This window comes from Rhagoletis zephyria, unplaced genomic scaffold (assembly GCF_001687245.7).
Source record: "Rhagoletis zephyria isolate East Lansing unplaced genomic scaffold, Rhagoletis_zephyria_1.1 Rzeph_scaffold_00543, whole genome shotgun sequence".
NCBI classification, from domain to species: Eukaryota; Metazoa; Arthropoda; class Insecta; order Diptera; family Tephritidae; genus Rhagoletis; species Rhagoletis zephyria.
This window is the reverse complement of record NW_016157627.1, coordinates 143,079-162,550: the sequence shown is the minus strand read 5'-3', so window position 1 is coordinate 162,550 and position 19,472 is coordinate 143,079. Positions and strand designations below refer to the sequence as shown.

Genomic DNA, 19,472 nt, shown 5'->3' with positions numbered 1-19,472 from the left:
CCATTCCTAAAATACTAATAAATAACCACAGTAGGATTTCCACTTAAATAAGCAAAGCCAGAACATTTTTGCAGCGAAGAGGTTTGTTTGTGTTATTATTTGTAATTTATTTATTAACTATTATTATATTATTATTATTCAGGCAAGAATATTATAGCTTTTACAAAGTCAGTTGGATACGAAAGATTAATTTTTAGCCTACTTAGTTATCAAATCTTTACTTTTTAAAAACGTAGCTTTAAGTATATGCTAAATTTTCAGTGTGTACTAATTTTGGCCAAACTAAAAATTTAATATTTTTTAGTTGTGCATATTAAGGTCTCATTACCCAGTACCTTTTCTGGCTGTACTTAACTTGTAATATGTAATAAATTTTTAGTACCAAATTTTTGTACGAAACTTATAACTTTTTAGAACTGAAAATTACGCACTTTTTATGGTATGATTTATTCGATGTAATAAATTTTTAGTACCAAATTTTTTAAAGTATTTTTTATACTGCATAGATATGTAGGAATGTAAGTATTCTAAAATCGTAACTCCACTCTTTATATTTAGTACAAAAATTAATAAATTTTTTTTATTTAATTCTAATTCAAAAGTGTGTTGATGCAGATATACAATTTTTAGTAATGCAAGAGAAATTAAAATTTTTAGTACTCAATTTGAAAATTTTAGCACAAAATATTTTACAATCAGGAGTCAGTTAACAAATTGGCATACTAAAAAGCTGCATTAAAAATGTAATGCTAAACAGTACAACCAAAAGCTTACTACAACAAAATACTTCATAAAAAAGAGTACTAGAAGTTCAGTAATAAAAGTGTTTGACCGTAAAAGCATAAAAAAGAAGTAGTACTAAAATAGTATTACTACGAAAGTTTAGAGTTAAAAATTTGATACTAAAAAATTAGCACTAAAAAAGTCATAGTATTAAGTACGAAACATTCAATATCAAAAAAGCTCTGCAAGAAGACTATAATATCGTAAGTATTAGCCAATAGTAATACTAAATATAAATTACTTTTGTACCTACTACTAAGGAGAAGGAAAGCCAAAATTTAGCTTCGAATTCTTATTCCACATTCATGAAAAGAAAAACGTTATATACCTCTAACCTCTATACAATATTAACCAGCCGCTAACAAATTAAAACTTATAAACACCGAAACACAAAGTTCTAGTACTAAATTCCTATTTAATGGATTTTCACCGGAAACAAAATAGAAAAATTACAAATAATTAAGTAAGATGTGCCAAAATTTAGTACTAAAAATTTTGTTCAAAAAGCCGACTAATAGTTTTCGTATTATAAAGCATATCAGGTACACCTAAAACTAGTGATTTTGTATGTAAAAGCGTACAAAATACAACAATTTCAAGCTCCAAAAAAAGTTGTAAAACCCCACTTAGAAAAACCCCAAGTAGAAAAATTTAACAGAAAAATTTTGAACTAAATTTAAAGTATGCCAATTTAGTACAAGCAATGTAAATATTTTTAGTAGATACATACCTTTTGAGAAACCATTTTTACAAGTAAATAATACTTCTAATAAGATAATATGCAATAATAAACTTTTAGTGTAAATTTATTTGTATTTTTGGTAAACAATATTTGTGGTCCCAAATTTTTAATAAAAAGCAACCTTATGCAATGTTTTTGCTCTAAAAATTTTTAACTTGCATTTAAAAAAATTTAATATATTTTTTGTAAAAAAGCTTTCACTACAATTTTTGGACAAGTATTTTTAGTACAGGCTTTTAAGCACAACATTTTCAGTACAAAATTTTTAGTACCAGAATTAAGTACAAACTTTTTGTACATTATTTTAATGACGAAATTTTAGTACAAAATGTTTATTAAAAAATTTTGAATAACAAACATTTGTACAGAATTTTCAACGCCAAATTTTTAGTACAAAATTTTACGTGCAAAGATTCATTAAAATATATTCAGCTATAAAAAATGTTCTACAATATACTTAGTGCAAACTGGCATACAAATTTTTAATCAAAAATATAGGATGAAATTATCAAAACAAAATTCAGTCAAATTTTTTTTAAAACATAATGTTTTAATAATAAATTCTAGGTAAATTTTTTTTTGTGCAAATATTAAGTACAAATTTTTTAGAAAAAAAAATTAGTATAAAACATTTAGGAAAAGTTTGAATTAAAGTTTCTAGGAACATATGAAGTATCGCACAAAACTTTTAGTTTATAATTTTTAATACAAAAAAAATTACAAACTGTCTATAGAAGGCTTTAAGCATCTAAAATCTATTAGGTTTTAGCAACGAAATTATCTATAAAAGCACTTTTCGTAATGATTATCATAACTACAAATATTTAGCTACATACATATGTACGTACATATGTCCAACATTCCATTGATAGCAATGACAATTTACATGCATAAATTTATTCAAGACCAAAGTTTATGCAGAAATTTCTGAATTTCATTTCATAAACTCCGCGAATGTGGCTCTCCCATCCGCAAATCACATATGAAGCTCTAATTACTTTAATAACTTTTACAAAGTTTTTATAGGCAGTCAGCAAAAACAGAATTAATATTTTCCACATACACACACAAACTTACACATATAACCTACTCAACACACACACACTTAAAAGCAATGAAATGCAGTGCAAAAATATTCCGCGAACGCCAGATGTAGAATACATAAAAAGCCTAGACCGTGGTGTTGAGGTTAAAAATAAACGCTGCACAAATCGTAGGCTGGCAAACTTCCTTCGCTCTTCACTCTGTGTGTGTGTCATGTCGCACGTGGAAAAGCAATTATTTTTAGCAGGACATTTCGAACACGCACACACACCCAAACAAATATGTATGCATTAATGCCTGTAGTGGTGGGATTATGAGTAAGGTATAAAACAAGCACACCACTCACGAAATGGACAGCAGCTAGGATATAAAATATTATATATTTTTACGATTGATATAGTTGCAAGGACGAAAAATATATTCGTTAACCTAAGTGTACAAATGTGCATGTATACAAGAGGACAACATTGTCATGCTGACCGCAGTTTTCGTCTGTGTAAACTGTTGCATGTCCTGCAGCCGTTGTCGCTAGCGCCGCTTTACAAACCCACTGCGTTCGGCGGCTGGGCAATAAGTGAGCAGCAATAAATTTTTTTTTATACTTTATACACACATTTTGCTTGCTCATTGAGTACGAGTATGTGTTTCTGTGCGCTCGTGTGCCTGCGCCTCGCTGTCTGTGTCTGCTGACCGAAAATAGCGAAGCCAAAATGTTCGCTCTGATAATTGACATTTATTGTTTTCTGGCTTCGTATACCTGCCTGGCATGTTAAATACAAAAACAAATAAATAAATAAATTCGTGCTCGCTTGCGTCGAAAACGTAAAATAACATGTAAACTAATAAATGAAAATGGAGGTAAAAACTATGGTGCTACCTCACCCAACCGCTGCTAGCGAATTTTAGTATCAACAAGCGAATTTTGTGAGTTTAAAATTTCTTCGCAAGTGTTGCATTTTATGGCATGAAATTGTTAAGATATTTTTTTTCTTAGTTTTGATAGCTGTGCAGTACAGTATAAGTATACAAATTTTAGTACGCAATACTACTTATTTTTGAGTTTCGACGAAATTTTGCGTACTTAACTCACCAAAACTTTTAAAATTAATTTTTGAAAGCACAGAATTTGTTAATGTGCAAATAACGTAAGCTATTTAATGTTTTCACACAAAAAAACAAAAGTTTTGTAATTAGACACTAAAAAATTATTTGTAAAATTTTTTTTGTACAAAATTTAAATCTCTGGTATACCAAAAACACAACAAGTGATTTTTGTTGGTATAAAATTTCTACGCGACTTTTGCATTTTAAGGCATTAAATTGTTAAGATATTTTTTTGTTACTTTGATAGCTGTGCAGTACAGTATAAGTATACAAATTTTAGTACGCAATACTATTTTCGAGTTGTCGATGAAGTGAAGTGCACACTGACCAAAACTTTTAAAATAAATTTTTTAAAGCATAGATTTTTTTTATAATTTGGGAATAAAGTAGATCATAAAAATAGCGATATATTAAACTATCCTGACCTAGTTTTTACTACCCAAACTAAATTTTACTTTAACCGGAAATATAATGTCTTTTCCACTAATTTTTAGTTCTAAAATTTAATACAAAAAACGTTTGAACATTTAGCATATTTTGTATACCAAAAAGATAGTAATTTAATACTTTTTTCGTGCATAATGCAAAATCTTGCATACAATTTTTAGTACAAAATTGCAGTAAATATTTTCTCAACTCAAAACGCTTTTTGTTTTTTTTTGAATTTTTGAGAAAAATTTTACACTTATTTTCTTAACCGACTTCGAAAACAGGAGGAGGTTATCAGTTCGTCGCAATATTTTTTTTTTTTTTTTTTTAATTTAATTTTTTTTTATTTTTTATGTACCACGCCAACCGATTCGATAATTCTTTTTGCATCGGAAAGGTAGTATCTCAGAGGTGGTCCGATACTAATCTGGTTTAGATCCGATTATTTGACTATGAAATATATATATAGAATTAGAGTCGGTTTTGTTTTTTAAAAAATTACTTGCTTTTTTTAGTGTAAACTTTTGATAGAGATAAATATGTAAATTTTAAACATTATATGGTTCAGTAAATTTAAGTATATTTTTATGCAAAAACTAAATGTTTTTTTCGAAATTTCTTTTTGTATATTTTAGGCAACTTATATATATATACATTTTTTAAATTGTATAGTACTCCGTAAGAGGAGTAATAGTAGTAGAAGTAGTACTGGTAGCAGCAGCAGTTTAATATAGTAGTAGTTGTGGTGGTAGTAGTAGTAATTACAAAAGCAGTAGTGGTGGGAGTTGTAGAGTATTAAGCCTAGTAAATAGTAATCGAATTTTAGTGGCAGTGGTAGTAGTTCTTAGTAGGAGTACACGTAGTATTATCAGTAGAAGTAGGGTTAGAAATAGTAGCAGTTGTAATAGTAGCAGTAATAGTAGTAAGTTAGCTAAAGTAGTTCTTTTTAACAAATTTGTACAGTGAATTTTTATACCCTCATTTATAGTTTTGAATAATTTTAATTGCGGTTTTCAACGAATTGTTTTTGTTTTTTCATATAAAAAATGCATTTAATAAAAAAAGTACAAGTACGTACTCAAAAAAGTTTTTTTCTTTACGAAAATAATATGCCCAGGCTCAAGAGGTTCTGAGTTCAGAATTTTTAGCACTTAAAATAGTTTTTTAAGCCAATTTCNCATAGTAGTAGTTGTGGTGGTAGTAGTGGTAATTACAAAAGCTGTAGTGGTGGGGGTTGTAGAGTATTAGGCCTAGTAAATAGTAATCGAATTTTAGTAGTAGTAGAAGTATTAGTAGTTATTTGGAGTAGTAGCAGCAGTAATGGTGGCAGTGGTAGTAGTTCTTAGTAGGAGTACTAGTAGTATTATCAGTAGAAGTAGGGTTAGAAATAGTAGCAGTTGTAATAGTAGCAGTAATAGTAGTAAGTTAGCTAAAGTAGTTCTTTTTAACAAATTTGTACAGTGAATTTTTATACCCTCATTTATAGTTTTGAATAATTTTAATTGCGGTTTTCAACGAATTGTTTTTGTTTTTTCAATATAAAAAATGCATTTAATAAAAAAAGTACAAGTACGTACTCAAAAAAGTTTTTTTCTTTACGAAAATAATATGCCCAGGCTCAAGAGGTTCTGAGTTCAGAATTTTTAGCACTTAAAATAGTTTTTTAAGCCAATTTCCTGTTAAACAATTTTTGTGATAAATTTTTTAGTAACGACGCGTACATGTTTAGTACTCAAAGTTTGGAATTTTTTTATTAAATTATATGCACTGTAATTTTTTTATTGAAAAAATAAAATTAAGCCTTCCAGTCTGTACTAAAATATTTAAAAAATTAATTTTGAAAATTATTACTTAAGGAACCCCAGCTTGAAATTCAGTACGGATTAAATTTTTGATTGATAATATTTAAATTCTAACCCTTTTTAATGCAAACCTTTTTCTTTGTTGAATTTGTTACATTACATAGGTATTAAAAATTTAATTTTCTTATTGAAAAAAAAACTCTAAAAATACATGCATTTTGTTGCAAAGCTTATAAGTGCTAAAAATGTACTTAAAACCTTCAAAAATCCTTTCGTTATTTGATTTGATGTAACATTTTTACTACATAAAATTAGTACTAAAATTATTAATACTTTATTAACCGAGTTTTTAAAGTTTTAATTTAACGAAAAAAAAAATTCAAAAAGAGTAAAATATTGGTATACAGCTAAAAACCTGGTAAAAAATATTTTTCTATATTTCGTTAGATACTTTATCTCAAAAGTTAGTGCATAATAAGTTTTGATAAGTAATAATAACATATATCACAATTTTCCTATTTTTATTACAAATTAAATTTATCACAAGATTTTTATACAGTTGCATCGAATTTTGAGTACTTAAAATTTAGTAATATTCTGTTTTTTAAGCATTCCTAATCGAAATTTAGTGCGTACTTAATTCAATTTGTCCAGAAATATAAATTCATTTATAATTATAAATAATTAATTTTTTTGAAAAAGAAAATGTATCTTAACAAATTGCGAATTTCTATAAAAGTTTAATTAATAGATCTTGTGCAACATCCTTTTGTTCTAAAATAATGCAAGATTTTGTTTGGTTTTCATTTTAATTTAGAACCAGTTAGTAAAATTTTTTTAAACAAATTTTGTGGAAAAGTTGAATGCACAGTAATCTAAGTAAACACTAGAGTTCATATATCGGTTTTGTAAAAAAATTAGTACAATATGAATTAGTGCTAAAAATTCATCGAACATTTTAATACACAGTAAATTAATTAAACATTTAAATTCAAGCTATGGATTGTTTGCAAAAATACGAATTTTTAGAACATTTTGTTACGAGAAAAAAAGTTTGTAAAAAAAATAACAGTCAGTAAACTAAATAAGCACTCAATGCCAATATATCAGAATTTTGTAAAAAAAAAATAGTTGATTAGTACTAAAATTTTCAATATAAGCCTCGTCATGTTACTACAGATATTTAAAGGAAAAAATTTTACTATTTTTAGTTTCCACTCACTCAACTTTGACCGTTATTTCGTTTAGGCCATGAGCGTGAAACCCTCAAACGAAAAGATCCAGCATCCCCAACCACAATATTTACTCAAACACACAAAACTGCACGATTGTTTGGGTTATCAGTTGGAAGTGATTTTAAGGTTCTCATCAGTCACAGTCAAGCGATAAGCTTAAGTGATAATTCAGCAGAATTCAACATTAAATCAATTCGCGAAAGCTCGCATAGGTCCATGACAATCAAGCGAAATAGGCAGCGTAACTTGGCGATAGTCTCGCCTTATCACCTACGCCTTGGAGAATTTCAAAAACATTCAGCGACTTCAGTGCAAATCTGTGCTTAAAAGTGAAATGTCGTTGGAGACGCTCGGAATAGGACAGCGCGCGATAATTTACTCCTTTCTAACATTGCTAGTAGTGCAGCTCGAAAAACCCGGCGCCCATGCCGTAGCAACCACCCCGAATGAAGGTCGCACAACAACAGACGCCGCAGAGGAGAACACCAACACTAAACCCACCAGCGCGCCCAGCAGCGCTGAGTCGCCTCAGTGTCCAGCTGACTACTGGCCCCGTCAGCTGGACACAATGCGCAGTTATGTGGATGAAATAGCTTGGCCTTGCGATGATTTCTACGAGTACGCTTGCGGCAATTGGCGCGCGCCATATCAATTGCGCGTTCGCGGCGCACATGACACACTGACCTCTGTCAAGGCGGACAACAAGCAACAGCTGATGACGTATTTGCTGGAGAAGCAAGAGGGGGTGGTGCAAAATAGTACGCGTCAAGCTACTCTGCCTCGAAGAGAGGAGGTCGCCGTACGTTTCTTCAACGCCTGCATTGAGCGCGCAACTGGCGAAGATGGCGACAGCAGACACGTGCATTTCAATGTTGAGGCAGCAACGCACCGCACATACACCAACGAGCTGCGACAGTTGAGTGATTGGCCAGTGCTCAATCCCAATTGGATGGCGACCGAAGCGAATGACAGCCTCAGTTGGGGTATCTACTTAAACGCAGAGCTACGCCGTTATGGCGTGCAGGCACTCTGGCGTTTGCTAATCACCACCAATTGGCAGCAGGCTGAGCAGCAAATTTTCTACATTTCCGCGCCAGCGTTCGATTTACTCAAGCCGACGCGGCAATCGGTGCGGTATGATAGCGACTCGGAGTATGTTTATAAGCGTTATGTGAAATACCTGATGCTGGACTTGGGTGTGCGCGTGCGGCGCGCGCAAGTCATTGCCGAGGAAGTGGTTGATTTTGAGAAACAGCTTTTCGAATTGGTCGCCAGTGAGCGATTGGTTTTACTGCGCGCGCCACAAACTTTGGCAGCATTGCAAGCTGAAGTACTAGAGCTGAACTTAGGCAAGTATTTCGTGGAAGTACTGCGCGACATAGCACACCAGTTGCCGCGGGACTACGAGCAGCGCTTGTTGATTGTGGCAGATGTACCATATTTGCGTCAGTTGGGCGCGCTACTGAAACGCACCAAACCCGAGTTGTTGGCTAAGTATCTGTTGGTACAATTTCTGGCGCATTTTGAAGTGCGTCTTCACGATGAGGATAGCTTCCATGAGCAGCGCGATCACTGTCTGCAGCAGCTGCACACTTTTCTGCCAGCCGAACTGTCAGAAATTTTCATGCTTCTACAACACGCTGATGGCGATGCTGTTGCCTCTATGACGCGCACACAAACCGCCTTGAATGACATCTTTGCGCAGCTGAAACTGCAATTCGAGCGCATGCTGAATGCCACTAACGTCTTCGAGCGCGATGCGCACGGCAGGCAGCTTGGGTTGGAAAAACTGCGCGCCATGCGTCTGCTCTTGCCACAAGCAACTGGTTTCAGCAAGGATCATTTGCCGCCCAGCATTCAACTTGGGGATGACTACGACGCGAATTTGATGACTTTATGGCGCTGGCGCACACGCAAGCAACTACACGAAATACTAGAAACGCTGCTGACCGGTCGTAGTGCGCCGCCAGCATACAACAGCTACGGTCCTTTAGATGTGAACGCCTACTATCGCCTGAAGAAGAACGCCATTGAGCTGCCGGTTGGCATACTGCGCGCGCCCTTCTACAACAGTTGCCTCGACTCGGCGAAGATCTACGGCAGTTTTGTCTACATCATTGCGCACGAGCTGATGCATGGCTTTGACTACGATGGGCTCAACTATGATATGTCAGGCAATACTGGCAGCGATGTGAGCGCAAAAGTTATCATCAGATTTGGCACCAAGTCGCGTTGCTATCTTAGCGAACGTTATGTGGATGGTGAAGTGACGTTGAACGAGAATATCGCTGATACGGAGGGTTTACGGCTGGCTTTGGAGACCTTCAGACGCACTGGTGGCGAGAATGCAACTTTAAGCGCAGAACAGTTGAAGCTGTTCTTCTTGAGTTTTGCGCAGACTTGGTGTGGCACTAGTGCCGCGAACGGGGAGAGTCTACACGATGAGCATAGCGTGCGCGTGAACAATGTGGTGAGCAACTTTGCGGAGTTCACGCAAGCCTATCGATGTGAGCCGCACAACGAAATGAATCCGGCAGAGAAATGTGTTATATGGTGAATTAATTGTTTGAGAATTGAGTATGTAAATGCACTTAATAATAGAAATAAAAAATGTACAAAAGTCTGATGAAATTCATTGACTTTGGATATCCATAAATGAGTTTGTTCTTTTGTTTTCAAAAGAGGAAAGGAAAGTCCCTCAACATCAAAGTTTTCACGTTTGCGGTTAGTTGCTTAACAAATAGTACGCCGAAAATTATGCAAACTTTCCTGCTGCAGTTTTTATTTACCCCGTTCATCATCTCGTTCGCCACTTAGCAATAATAGTCCCTTATACACTTCTCAAATGGTCTATGAAGAAATTTATTTGTGATACAAGTTGAAAAAGCTCTTTGTCTACCCGGCAACGCAATTCAGGAAATAGCAAGTCCACTTTGTTGTGCTGAAATAAAATTAGCTGACAGAATCATACAAACTGTGGTTCGCATTCATAAAGCTTCTCCTGGCCTAGCTAAACTTGTTCAACATACTGGCAGGCATAAAAAAATAAGCAAAATACTCTTGATCTTAGATCGTGGTTCGGACTTGGCCCGCCCTATTGGTCAAAGTTTCAAACGAAGTTAGGCTTAACAGACTGAATTTCTAGAATTATACACTAGCATTCCGTGAGCAAGCTTTCTGCAACATAGGCCTTATAATGGCACTTTTTACTTCCCCTTCTCAACCGTAGCGTATCGGACCGTGAAGGCTTCGATGGCTAGGCTGGCGTGCGCCACTGCCTCAAAACCATGTTTAAGACAACAACCACTTTCAAAGGAAACTTCTGTCAACGCAGATCAACCACTACAGTGCATTCCGAGTTCTTTCATGGAATAGAAGCTCAGTTAGAGGACTGCCATTGAATGGCAAAAGGCAATCCGATCAACGAGGTGTGGTTGTGGTTGCTTCAGAATGGGTAGACGGTATTGGAGTGCGTGTTTGAGTGACGCTTGCTTCAGAAATCGTTGATTTAGTCATAACAGATTTGGAGAGCCAATTTTGATGTCTTTCTGAGGAAGAGTATGAAACGACGATTTTTATGAGTTCAGAGCAGACTCCAGAAGAGCCATCTTTCCCCAGTTTGTGTACTGCGATTATACAACATGGGAAAATGTGAGAACCAACTCTCTAATCTCTTTCTGTGAAGATCTTGATGAGCATGCCTAGTTGAGTGATACCTTAACATATCAGAGGATTTTTAGATAAATTAAAAAAATGTTTGAGTTAATCTGAGACAAAATTCTTTGGTGTCACTATTTCATAAGGGCCCAGAGACCTCTTTTTTCAGGCTAGTCCGAAGTAGAACTCCAATATATCATTATTTCTTAAGATCTCGGAGATCTTTCAGATGCCTTAATTCCTATGGACGAGCAGTGTTCTAAGGCATCACTACTTCTCAAGATATCGGAGACCAATTTAGTTGCCTTTAATTTATTTGGATAAGTCAGAGGTAAAATTCCAGGGTATCACTAGTTCTTAAGACCGCATAGATCTTTTAAACACTGCGGTTTTATAGCTGTGGTAGCCAAATGATGGATGCAAAAAAAAGCTCCTTATCTGATACCGCAGGCCATCTGGACTGAAACTTTCGTATAAACCATATTATAGTGGTTCTGGTTAGCGATTAAGACTACGAAAAGATCTTATCCGGCTACTCATCTGCTATTGATTATCTGCGTCTATAATGCTTAGCATAGTAAATTTTGATAACGTCACCTAAAAATATGCAATCACCCATGTTGGAAAATTTAATGAACATAATAACATCTATACAATTAGCGTATACAAAAAATATTCAATTTTAAGCATTAAATTTAATTTTGCTAAAATCATTGGACTGCAAGCGATTTGACAACACACAATCAGAAGAAAATGCTTAAAATAATTAAAATTCGCGAAATATGCATGTATTTAAAAACGATACGGCACTGCAAAATTATGCAGCATACATTTAGGATGTAAATAAGCAAATTTAAATTTACCTATTCACAAGCGCACACACAAATCCAGACGCGCGCTGACACGAAAACAATTTCACACAAACGTGAATAGTAGTAACACCATTAAATGAACATAAATATTAATTAAGTCGCACTTTGAGCGCTTGCATTATTAAAACAAATGACGGAATTTTGGTTTTCACAAATTTTATTTTCAATGCTGTTTAAAATCTATGTATGTAAAATTAATATAAATTTTGTTTACTAATAAGAGAAATTTGATTTCAATTGCTAATTGTTGCCGAATTGTTAGAATATTAAAATTTTACATCACAAAATCACACAAGCGCATTTCGTAGCATACTTATAGGCGATTAGTATACCCATGTGTCTACGTGTGCTGCCGCTTATGATATTTATTTAATTTAATTATTACTAATTTGTTGTTGAGTAATTTTTGCATTGCTTGTGCTTTTAATGCGCTTTAAATGCTTGCAGCTTAAATGCACTAAATATTTGAATTTAATTAATTAGATAGGACTGTAGGTGTATACAATGTTCTAATTAATGATAGTTATGGTAAGTATTTTTTTTTTTGCAGAAAAGGTAATTGAGTTAATTAAAAAAGTTTAGAAAATGTTTATACTACAAAAAAGTGGAACAATTACAAAAATAGAAAATGTCTATAAAAAATATATAAAATATTTAAAACTTTTATTAAAAAATCAGGAAAATTTTTTGCTTTAGTGCATAAACCGTAATGTAAATAAGCAATCGGAAAAATAAGGTAAAATTTTTCGAAAACAATTAAGAAAAAAAGAATTTAAATAGAATTTAATTCCTCATAAGTGCTTTGATTTTTTTTTTTTTAATTTTTTAAGGTTTTGTACAGTAAAAGCAATTGAGTTAATAAAATAGTATGTATATAAAAATCCTATGATGGAAAAACTCTAAAGGTTTAATAAAATAAAAAAAAGAGAAGAAATGAAAAAAAAAACAAATATGTAAAACATAGGTAGGCCCGCAGACATCTAAACAATCAGTAACTATAAATTTTAAAATTTTCTTAGATGTTTTTATATTTTTGTCTTCTCTTTTTTACATAAAGTAATAAATAATAAAAACAAATTATAGAGCAAACAGTGTGTAGATAATTTGCACAAAAAAAAAACAAAGAAAATATTTATTAAATTTTTCTTTTAACTAAGTAATGTTATGTATCACAGGTTTTTAAAATAAATATGTTACCATAGGTTTTTAAAAATTTCGAACCTTTTTTTTGGTTTTGTTTTTAGATAAATTGTAAACAGTGTAAAGACGCAAGCAATGTGAAATTTTGAACAAAAAATTCGAATACACCGACTCTTGCATATTCTCCTCTATTTCAAAGCTTTTGTTTCTGTTTGTTTTTTGTTAGTAAAAAATAATCAGCCTTATCGCTAATTCCACTGAATAAATTGTTCCCACAATTTAAACAGCAAAACAAAAACAGAAAAGGAAAAATGCTTTGTTTTTCTTTTTGGGAATAGTTTAAACGTCAATATTTTTTAAAAAAATTGTTAAACCAACAATTATCTAAATTGAATATTGATAATAAATCAAGCCAAAAAACGTGAATAGATTAAACGACGAAAATGTATGAATAAATTAAAAAAAAAATTTATTTAAAATATTTTAAAAATAGTTACATCCACAAATATCGAAAAAAATTGTTTAATGTTATAAAAAAATGTTATTAATTTTTAGTTTTTAAACTTATTTTTGCCCTTCAGAAAAAAAATATAAGCTAAATTTATGAAAAAATTAATGTCGAAACAGAAGAAAAAATAAATAAAAAATATTACAAAAATTAATTTATGCTCACAGACTTCAACAAAATCAGGAGAGAAGAGTTTTAAAACTTTTCTTTAAAATACACCGTTTCTTTTCGTTTTTTAGACAAAATAATCGAACTCAAAACTGTAATTCAGCAAAATTTCAAAAGTTTTAACAAAAAATTGCGAAAGTTTTTATAAAAAAATGGAAAAATAATCCAACGACAAAACTTTGGGCTCAAAGGTATTAATAAAAATTTGAACAGTCGATAAGATTTGCTGGCTTTTCAATTTGTTCACCCTTTTTAAGAAAAAAATTTAGATTAGTTAAGCCAGAAATCTAAATTTTTGTAAAAAATAAGAAAACAGGTTCTTAAAAAAATTATGAAAAAATAGTTACACCTACAAATATCTGAAATGATGCCTAAAAATTTTATTTCTTCTTTAATTTCTTAAAATGGTTTTTGTCTTTCAGAAAAACTTTTTAAGCTTAATTTGAGTAAAATTTAATGCGGAAAAAATTAACAAAAAAACTATAATATAAAACACAAAAAACAAAAAACATGAATAAAAAGTATATTTATGCCCGCAGATATCTAATAAAGACAAGACAAAAAAATGTTAAAACTTTTCTCTAAAATCGTCTGTTTGTGTTTGCTTTTTTTTCAGAAAAAATAATTCCACTAAAAAATTTAATTTTTGTTTATTATTTTGCATTATAGGAAAAGCAACTGGGCTAATAGAACCAAAAATTCTGCGAAAGTTACTTGATAAAAAAACGTATAAAAAAGTGAATAGTTAAAGCAAAACCTATATATTTTATTTTTTTGCAGAAAAACGTATCGAGTTCACTGAAAATTTTTTTGGGAGATTGTAAAATTTTCAGAAATATTTTTCATGTGGTTTTGTTTTTTTTTGTTAGAAAAATGTGTTGAGCTCATTAGCATTATTGAGTTATTAAAAACTTCTGAAAAAAAATGTATTTCTCCGCCGGCAGAAGCTTAAAAAAATGTTGATTTTGCAACATTCCATCAAAGCTATTTAATAAACTCTTTTTCTGCCAATTATTCTAAGTAAATACGTTTGTGTCACTCCAACCGTCAGCCACCGCTCAGATATTTGTTCAAAAGGCGCACATCGCCTTGCTACCATGCACCGCGCTACGTGACTATAATTAAATTTTCCGTTGAAATTATGGTAGCTGTCGCATATTGCATATTTTTAGGCGGCATAGCAAGCTAGTTAGTGTGAGATAAAAGCCACAGGGATTTACATACCTACATGGGAAGGCAACTGCATTCAAAGTGGCATGAAGCAATTGTATAAATATGTATGTACATATGTATAAATACATATCCTCAAGCATGTATATGTTAGCATACATATGTATATAGAATGTATATGCTTAAACATATACATATATATAAAGACCAAATGCATTTCGAAGGCCTTTCTCGCATAGCAATGGCATGCATCTCACTGTATGTATTTACATATGAGGCTCTGTGTATATCTAATTGATATGGGTGTACTCTTGTTGTGCAATTTGTGGTCGCAGCATACATGGGAGGCAAAATGCATGCTTTCGTACAAACGTACAAGTATTTATGTTTATTTGGGCGTACATATGTATATGTATATTTAAAAACTAGTAGCTGTCACAGTAGCATCATAAACATTTTACTAGTATTTCGCTTAAGCTCTCTGTCCTTCAACCGCCAATGTACCACTTTCTTTTTTTACCTAATAGTCCATTCTCATGTTTCATATTCATATCCATATTCATATTCATATTCATATTCATATTCAGATTCATATTCATATTCATTTTCATATTCATATTCATATTCATATTCATATCCATATCCATATTCATATTCATATCCATATTCATATTACCTACTTTTGCGCCACATACTATACATATATGTATGTATTCATATATCAGCCATCCTAATAGTTACGAGAATTTTTATCCGCCATGCATTTATTTGCTTTTGACTTTGCCAGCTTTGGTGTGCTAAAAATTAAGCCGCCCACTGCTTGCCCCACGCAAATTTAGATATAAAATTTGCTCATATTTTGCACGAAATTTGATTAAATAGCGAATTTATATTGACCGTGGCTGATGACAGACCATCGACCGCTTCAGGCAATGGCCACAAGACATCAAAGTGACAGCACATAAATATTTATGTTATTAGCTGGCATATTTTTGTTGACTCTCAGGAAAACGCGCTAACACTGCCAAAAAAAGGGCAGCTTTTATTGAATGTTCGAAAAATGAACAGAAATAGTGTTTCAATTAAGCCATGCAATAGTGAGAATTCAGAAAAGGCACCAAATAATGCAGAAAAGCTCCCCATAATTAAAAAAAAAAAATTGGAGTACTGAAAATATTCAAACGTATAATAAAGGAGCCTAAAAGTTCCCGGAATAATACCAGAAACGTATAGATGGGTCTCAAAAAATCAAAACAATTCCAATAGACTAAAAAATATCAAAAAACGCTTCACCACCCAAATTTTCTCGAAAAATCCGGAAATGTCCAGAAAAGGACTTGAAATTGTCGAAGAAGTTCTAAAGTCAAATCATTGTAAAAAGTAAAATCATTGGAAAAACACCGGAAATATAACAAAAGTGCCCAGAAAATCTCCAAAACGAAACGAAACATCCACAAAAGCCCGGGAAAATTATCACGTAGGACTGAGAAAATTTGAAACACAAAAACAAAGTGAAAGGAAAAAGCAGAAATATCTTGAAAAATATGTAAAGAGGTCGAAAGGTGCTAAAAGTCGAAAAATTCGGAAAAGTCCAGCATTATCTCCAAAAGAAATTTCGAGGGCAGCCGATAAATATTTAAAAATAAAAAAATTAATTGGAAAACTGCTAGAAAGGCCGTAGAAAGATACCAACAAGTAGTGAAGAAATTCCTAACGGTCTTCGACGAAGCTAATAAAAAAAACCGTAGGTCCAGAAAAGACGCTCAAAATAACCGAAAAATCTCGAAAAATTCTAAGAAATACTATATTACTTTTAAAGCAACCGAAAACAGGCATAAAAGTCTCCGAAAATTTTTCAAATCAAAACGAAAGAGTCCCAGAAGATCCCGAGAAAGTGCCTCAAAATGCTGAGTTTGGTGCTAAGGCGTCAGAAAAACTCCGAAAAGCCACGAAAAATTCTAAAAAAAAATGTACAAAACACCGCTGAAAAATTCAGAAACTTCCCGAAACTTACGAAAAAAGCTCCGCAAATCCCAAATTATTTTAAATAATGAAAGATAAGAGCCCAAAAATTACTTCAAAGCGTTGAGCTAATACCAAAAAGCCGCAGGCGACTGATAAAATTCCGAAAAACTTGACGAATTCCGAAAATTAAAAAAAGTACAGAAAACTGCTTAAAACTCCAGAAGTGTTCGAAAGCTCATACAAAAAAAAAAATTAAGAAGATGAGCCAGGGTGGTGGTCTCAAACCGGTCAGCTAATACCGAAAAGCCTCAGGTGACCGATAAAATTCAGAAAAATTGTGAAAATTCACGAAAACTTCCAAAAAAAAAGTACAGACAACAGCTGAAAAAATCCCGATCTATCTCGAAAACTCACAAAAAAATGTTCAGAAAATTTACGGAAAATATCCAAAAGAGCAGAGGAAATCTCTAAGAATACGGAAGGCCAGAAAAGTGCCAAAAATTCTCAAACGATTATTGCAACTTTCTAAACAAAGCCCTATAAAAAAATCCGCAAAAGAGAGAACAATCACCAAAAAGGTCGCCAAATAATACAACTAATCCCGTTAGAGCCGCAAAAATTTTCGGAAAACACTGAAAATTTTGCAAGTGGTTTATACTTTATTTTTTATGAATAAGGCCTTATGTACATATATACATATATCAGCTCTGATCCAGTACTCTATGAACTTACAGGGTTTTATACAAATTTGCAGGAAGTTACAGGAAAAATGATCCCATACTCCAAATTCCTCCAAAATCCTGTAAATGAGAGCGATTTTTGTAGAGTTGTGTAGAGAATGAAGTTGCAAGATTTTACCCGAACTTTTTCTTCTGGTAAAATTATGAAAAGTGTCAAGCGATCACTGGTTAACGTTTTTACAGGAAAAATGCTTTTTTTGATCCCGTAGTTTTTGTTGTTAGACACTTTTTATCTCACTTCAGAGATTAATTTTGTTGTTTGACATTTTTAGAGGATTTTACACGAAAAGTATTGGATCAGGGCTATGGTTTCATGCAATAGCTCGTTTAGGTTCATGATGGACTCACTCAAATGAACTGATTAAAAATAAACATGCCGAATTTAGGTTCTCGAAAGTTTTGAGAAATTCAAGGGCGAAAAAAATAGTTTTCTAGTGGCTAGAAGGGATTGCATATTTTCGTGCGTGAAAGTTTGTTTGTTTTTTTTTCACGCACCCTTCGAATAACAATCTATATGAATATTTTGTCTACCAACTAAATTCTCCGATTTGCTTTCTACTTTGAAAGTTTTTTATAAAAACTATGCAGAAACTTGCAAGTATGTGTGTTCTACAACTTTTTTTCACAAATACGCATACTCACTTGAATGTATCTCTGCTGAAATTTTTGAAGATATTACACTCAGGATGCTCCAACAAGCGGAATGCTATTGAACAATGATGATTTTCCAGCGGCGAGATGTCATTATACCTGCAAGCAAAGGCGATATGCAAATTGAAAAATAATTGAAGAAACGAAGTTGTTAATGAATAGAGACATGGAATGCAAACAGACAGTCGTTGACAGAGCGAGAGTACGAGAAAGCGGAACGTGTTAATGAGGCATTGCAAAGCGGGGCAAACTCACGAAGCCATTGCAGCAGCAGCAGTAGCAGCAGCAGCAGCAGCAGCCATGACGATTGTAGCCAAATAGGCAATTGAAATGCANAGGAATGCAAACAGACAGCCGTTGACAGAGCGAGAGTACGGGAAAGTGGAATGTGTTAATGAGGCATTGCAAAGCGGGGCAAACTCATGAAGTCATTGCAGCAGCAGCAGTAGCAGCGGCAGCAGCAGCAGCCATGACGATTGTAGCCAAATAGGCAATTGAAATGCAAAAATCTCGCTAGCAATGCAAATACAAAGTATGAGTACGCATACAAAGCCAAAGCTACATTTGTGTGTATGTATGTATTTGCAAATGTCAATCACTGCAATCGAGGCAATGAAATGAATGTTAATGCAATGCTGCGCCACAAGGTAGGCAATAAAAATGCTACNAAAAATCTCGCTAGCAATGCAAATACAAAGTATGAGTACGCATACAAAGCCAAAGCTACATTTGTGTGTATGTATGTATTTGCAAATGTCAATCACTGCAATCGAGGCAATGAAATGAATGTTAATGCAATGCTGCGCCACAAGGTAGGCAACAAAAATGCTACAAGCCACTACATCAAGCGCTGAATGCCATCAGATCGAGTGCTGATGAAGATGTAGATATGTATGTATGTGTGTGAGTGCTCGGATGTATATATTTGCATTAGAGAAATGTGTAGGGTTTGGAGACTCACATTAGAACATAGAATCCTACCTCTTGTGTATATGAATTAGTGTAATTGTATGACTGCATTGCTATCAGCCAACTAGATGTATGTACATACCTGAGTGCCAATTCGGTGCGCGCATTTATCTGATAGATATTATTGTAGCCTGGATGATCGAGATCATGACAAATGCAGGACACTAGCAATATTAGGCATTCTAGGTCACCTAGTCGTTGCAGCAGATTGGCATGGCGGGTTATGGCGTACATCTGGAATGGAATGGAAGAAGAATTTTTGTTTTTTAATTGGTACTAATTTTACAAATATTTACAATAATATATGTATATGTGGAAGGCTCGAACTTAAAAATTGAGATTTTATTGAAAAAAAATACACCGAGCCCTAACCGCCAAAGAGACGTAAGCGAAATTTAAAAAATAATAATAATTTTTGATGCGGAAATGCATTTAGATGCTCTAGGAACATTTCTGCATAAAAAGAAAATTTTGAAAAAATGTCGCTTACGTC

General features: G+C 33.0%; 2 protein-coding genes across 3 annotated transcripts in view; one reads left to right on the top strand and one right to left on the bottom strand.

Annotated features, from left to right (window-relative positions):
* Pde9 (phosphodiesterase 9) overlaps positions 1-19,472 on the bottom strand; it is a 189,689-nt gene that overhangs the window by 29,344 nt on the left and 140,873 nt on the right. For both annotated transcript variants that reach the window (XM_017612446.1, XM_017612447.1), the window contains 2 exons: positions 19,062-19,213; positions 18,002-18,109 (listed from right to left, as the gene is read on the bottom strand). In XM_017612446.1, the coding sequence (XP_017467935.1) occupies positions 18,002-18,109; positions 19,062-19,213 (260 nt within the window). The remainder of the gene's footprint in view (positions 1-18,001; positions 18,110-19,061; positions 19,214-19,472) is intronic.
* Positions 7,392-9,795, top strand: Nep6 (Neprilysin 6). The gene has a single exon (XM_017612448.1). The coding sequence runs from the start codon at positions 7,474-7,476 to the stop codon at positions 9,694-9,696; it is 2,223 nt and encodes a 740-aa protein (XP_017467937.1). The 5' UTR covers positions 7,392-7,473; the 3' UTR covers positions 9,697-9,795.

Bases quoted from the DNA above. Each gene is read 5' to 3' on its own strand.
- Nep6 (XM_017612448.1), top strand. From the start codon at position 7,474: ATGTCGTTGGAGACGCTCGGAATAGGACAGCGCGCGATAATTTACTCC.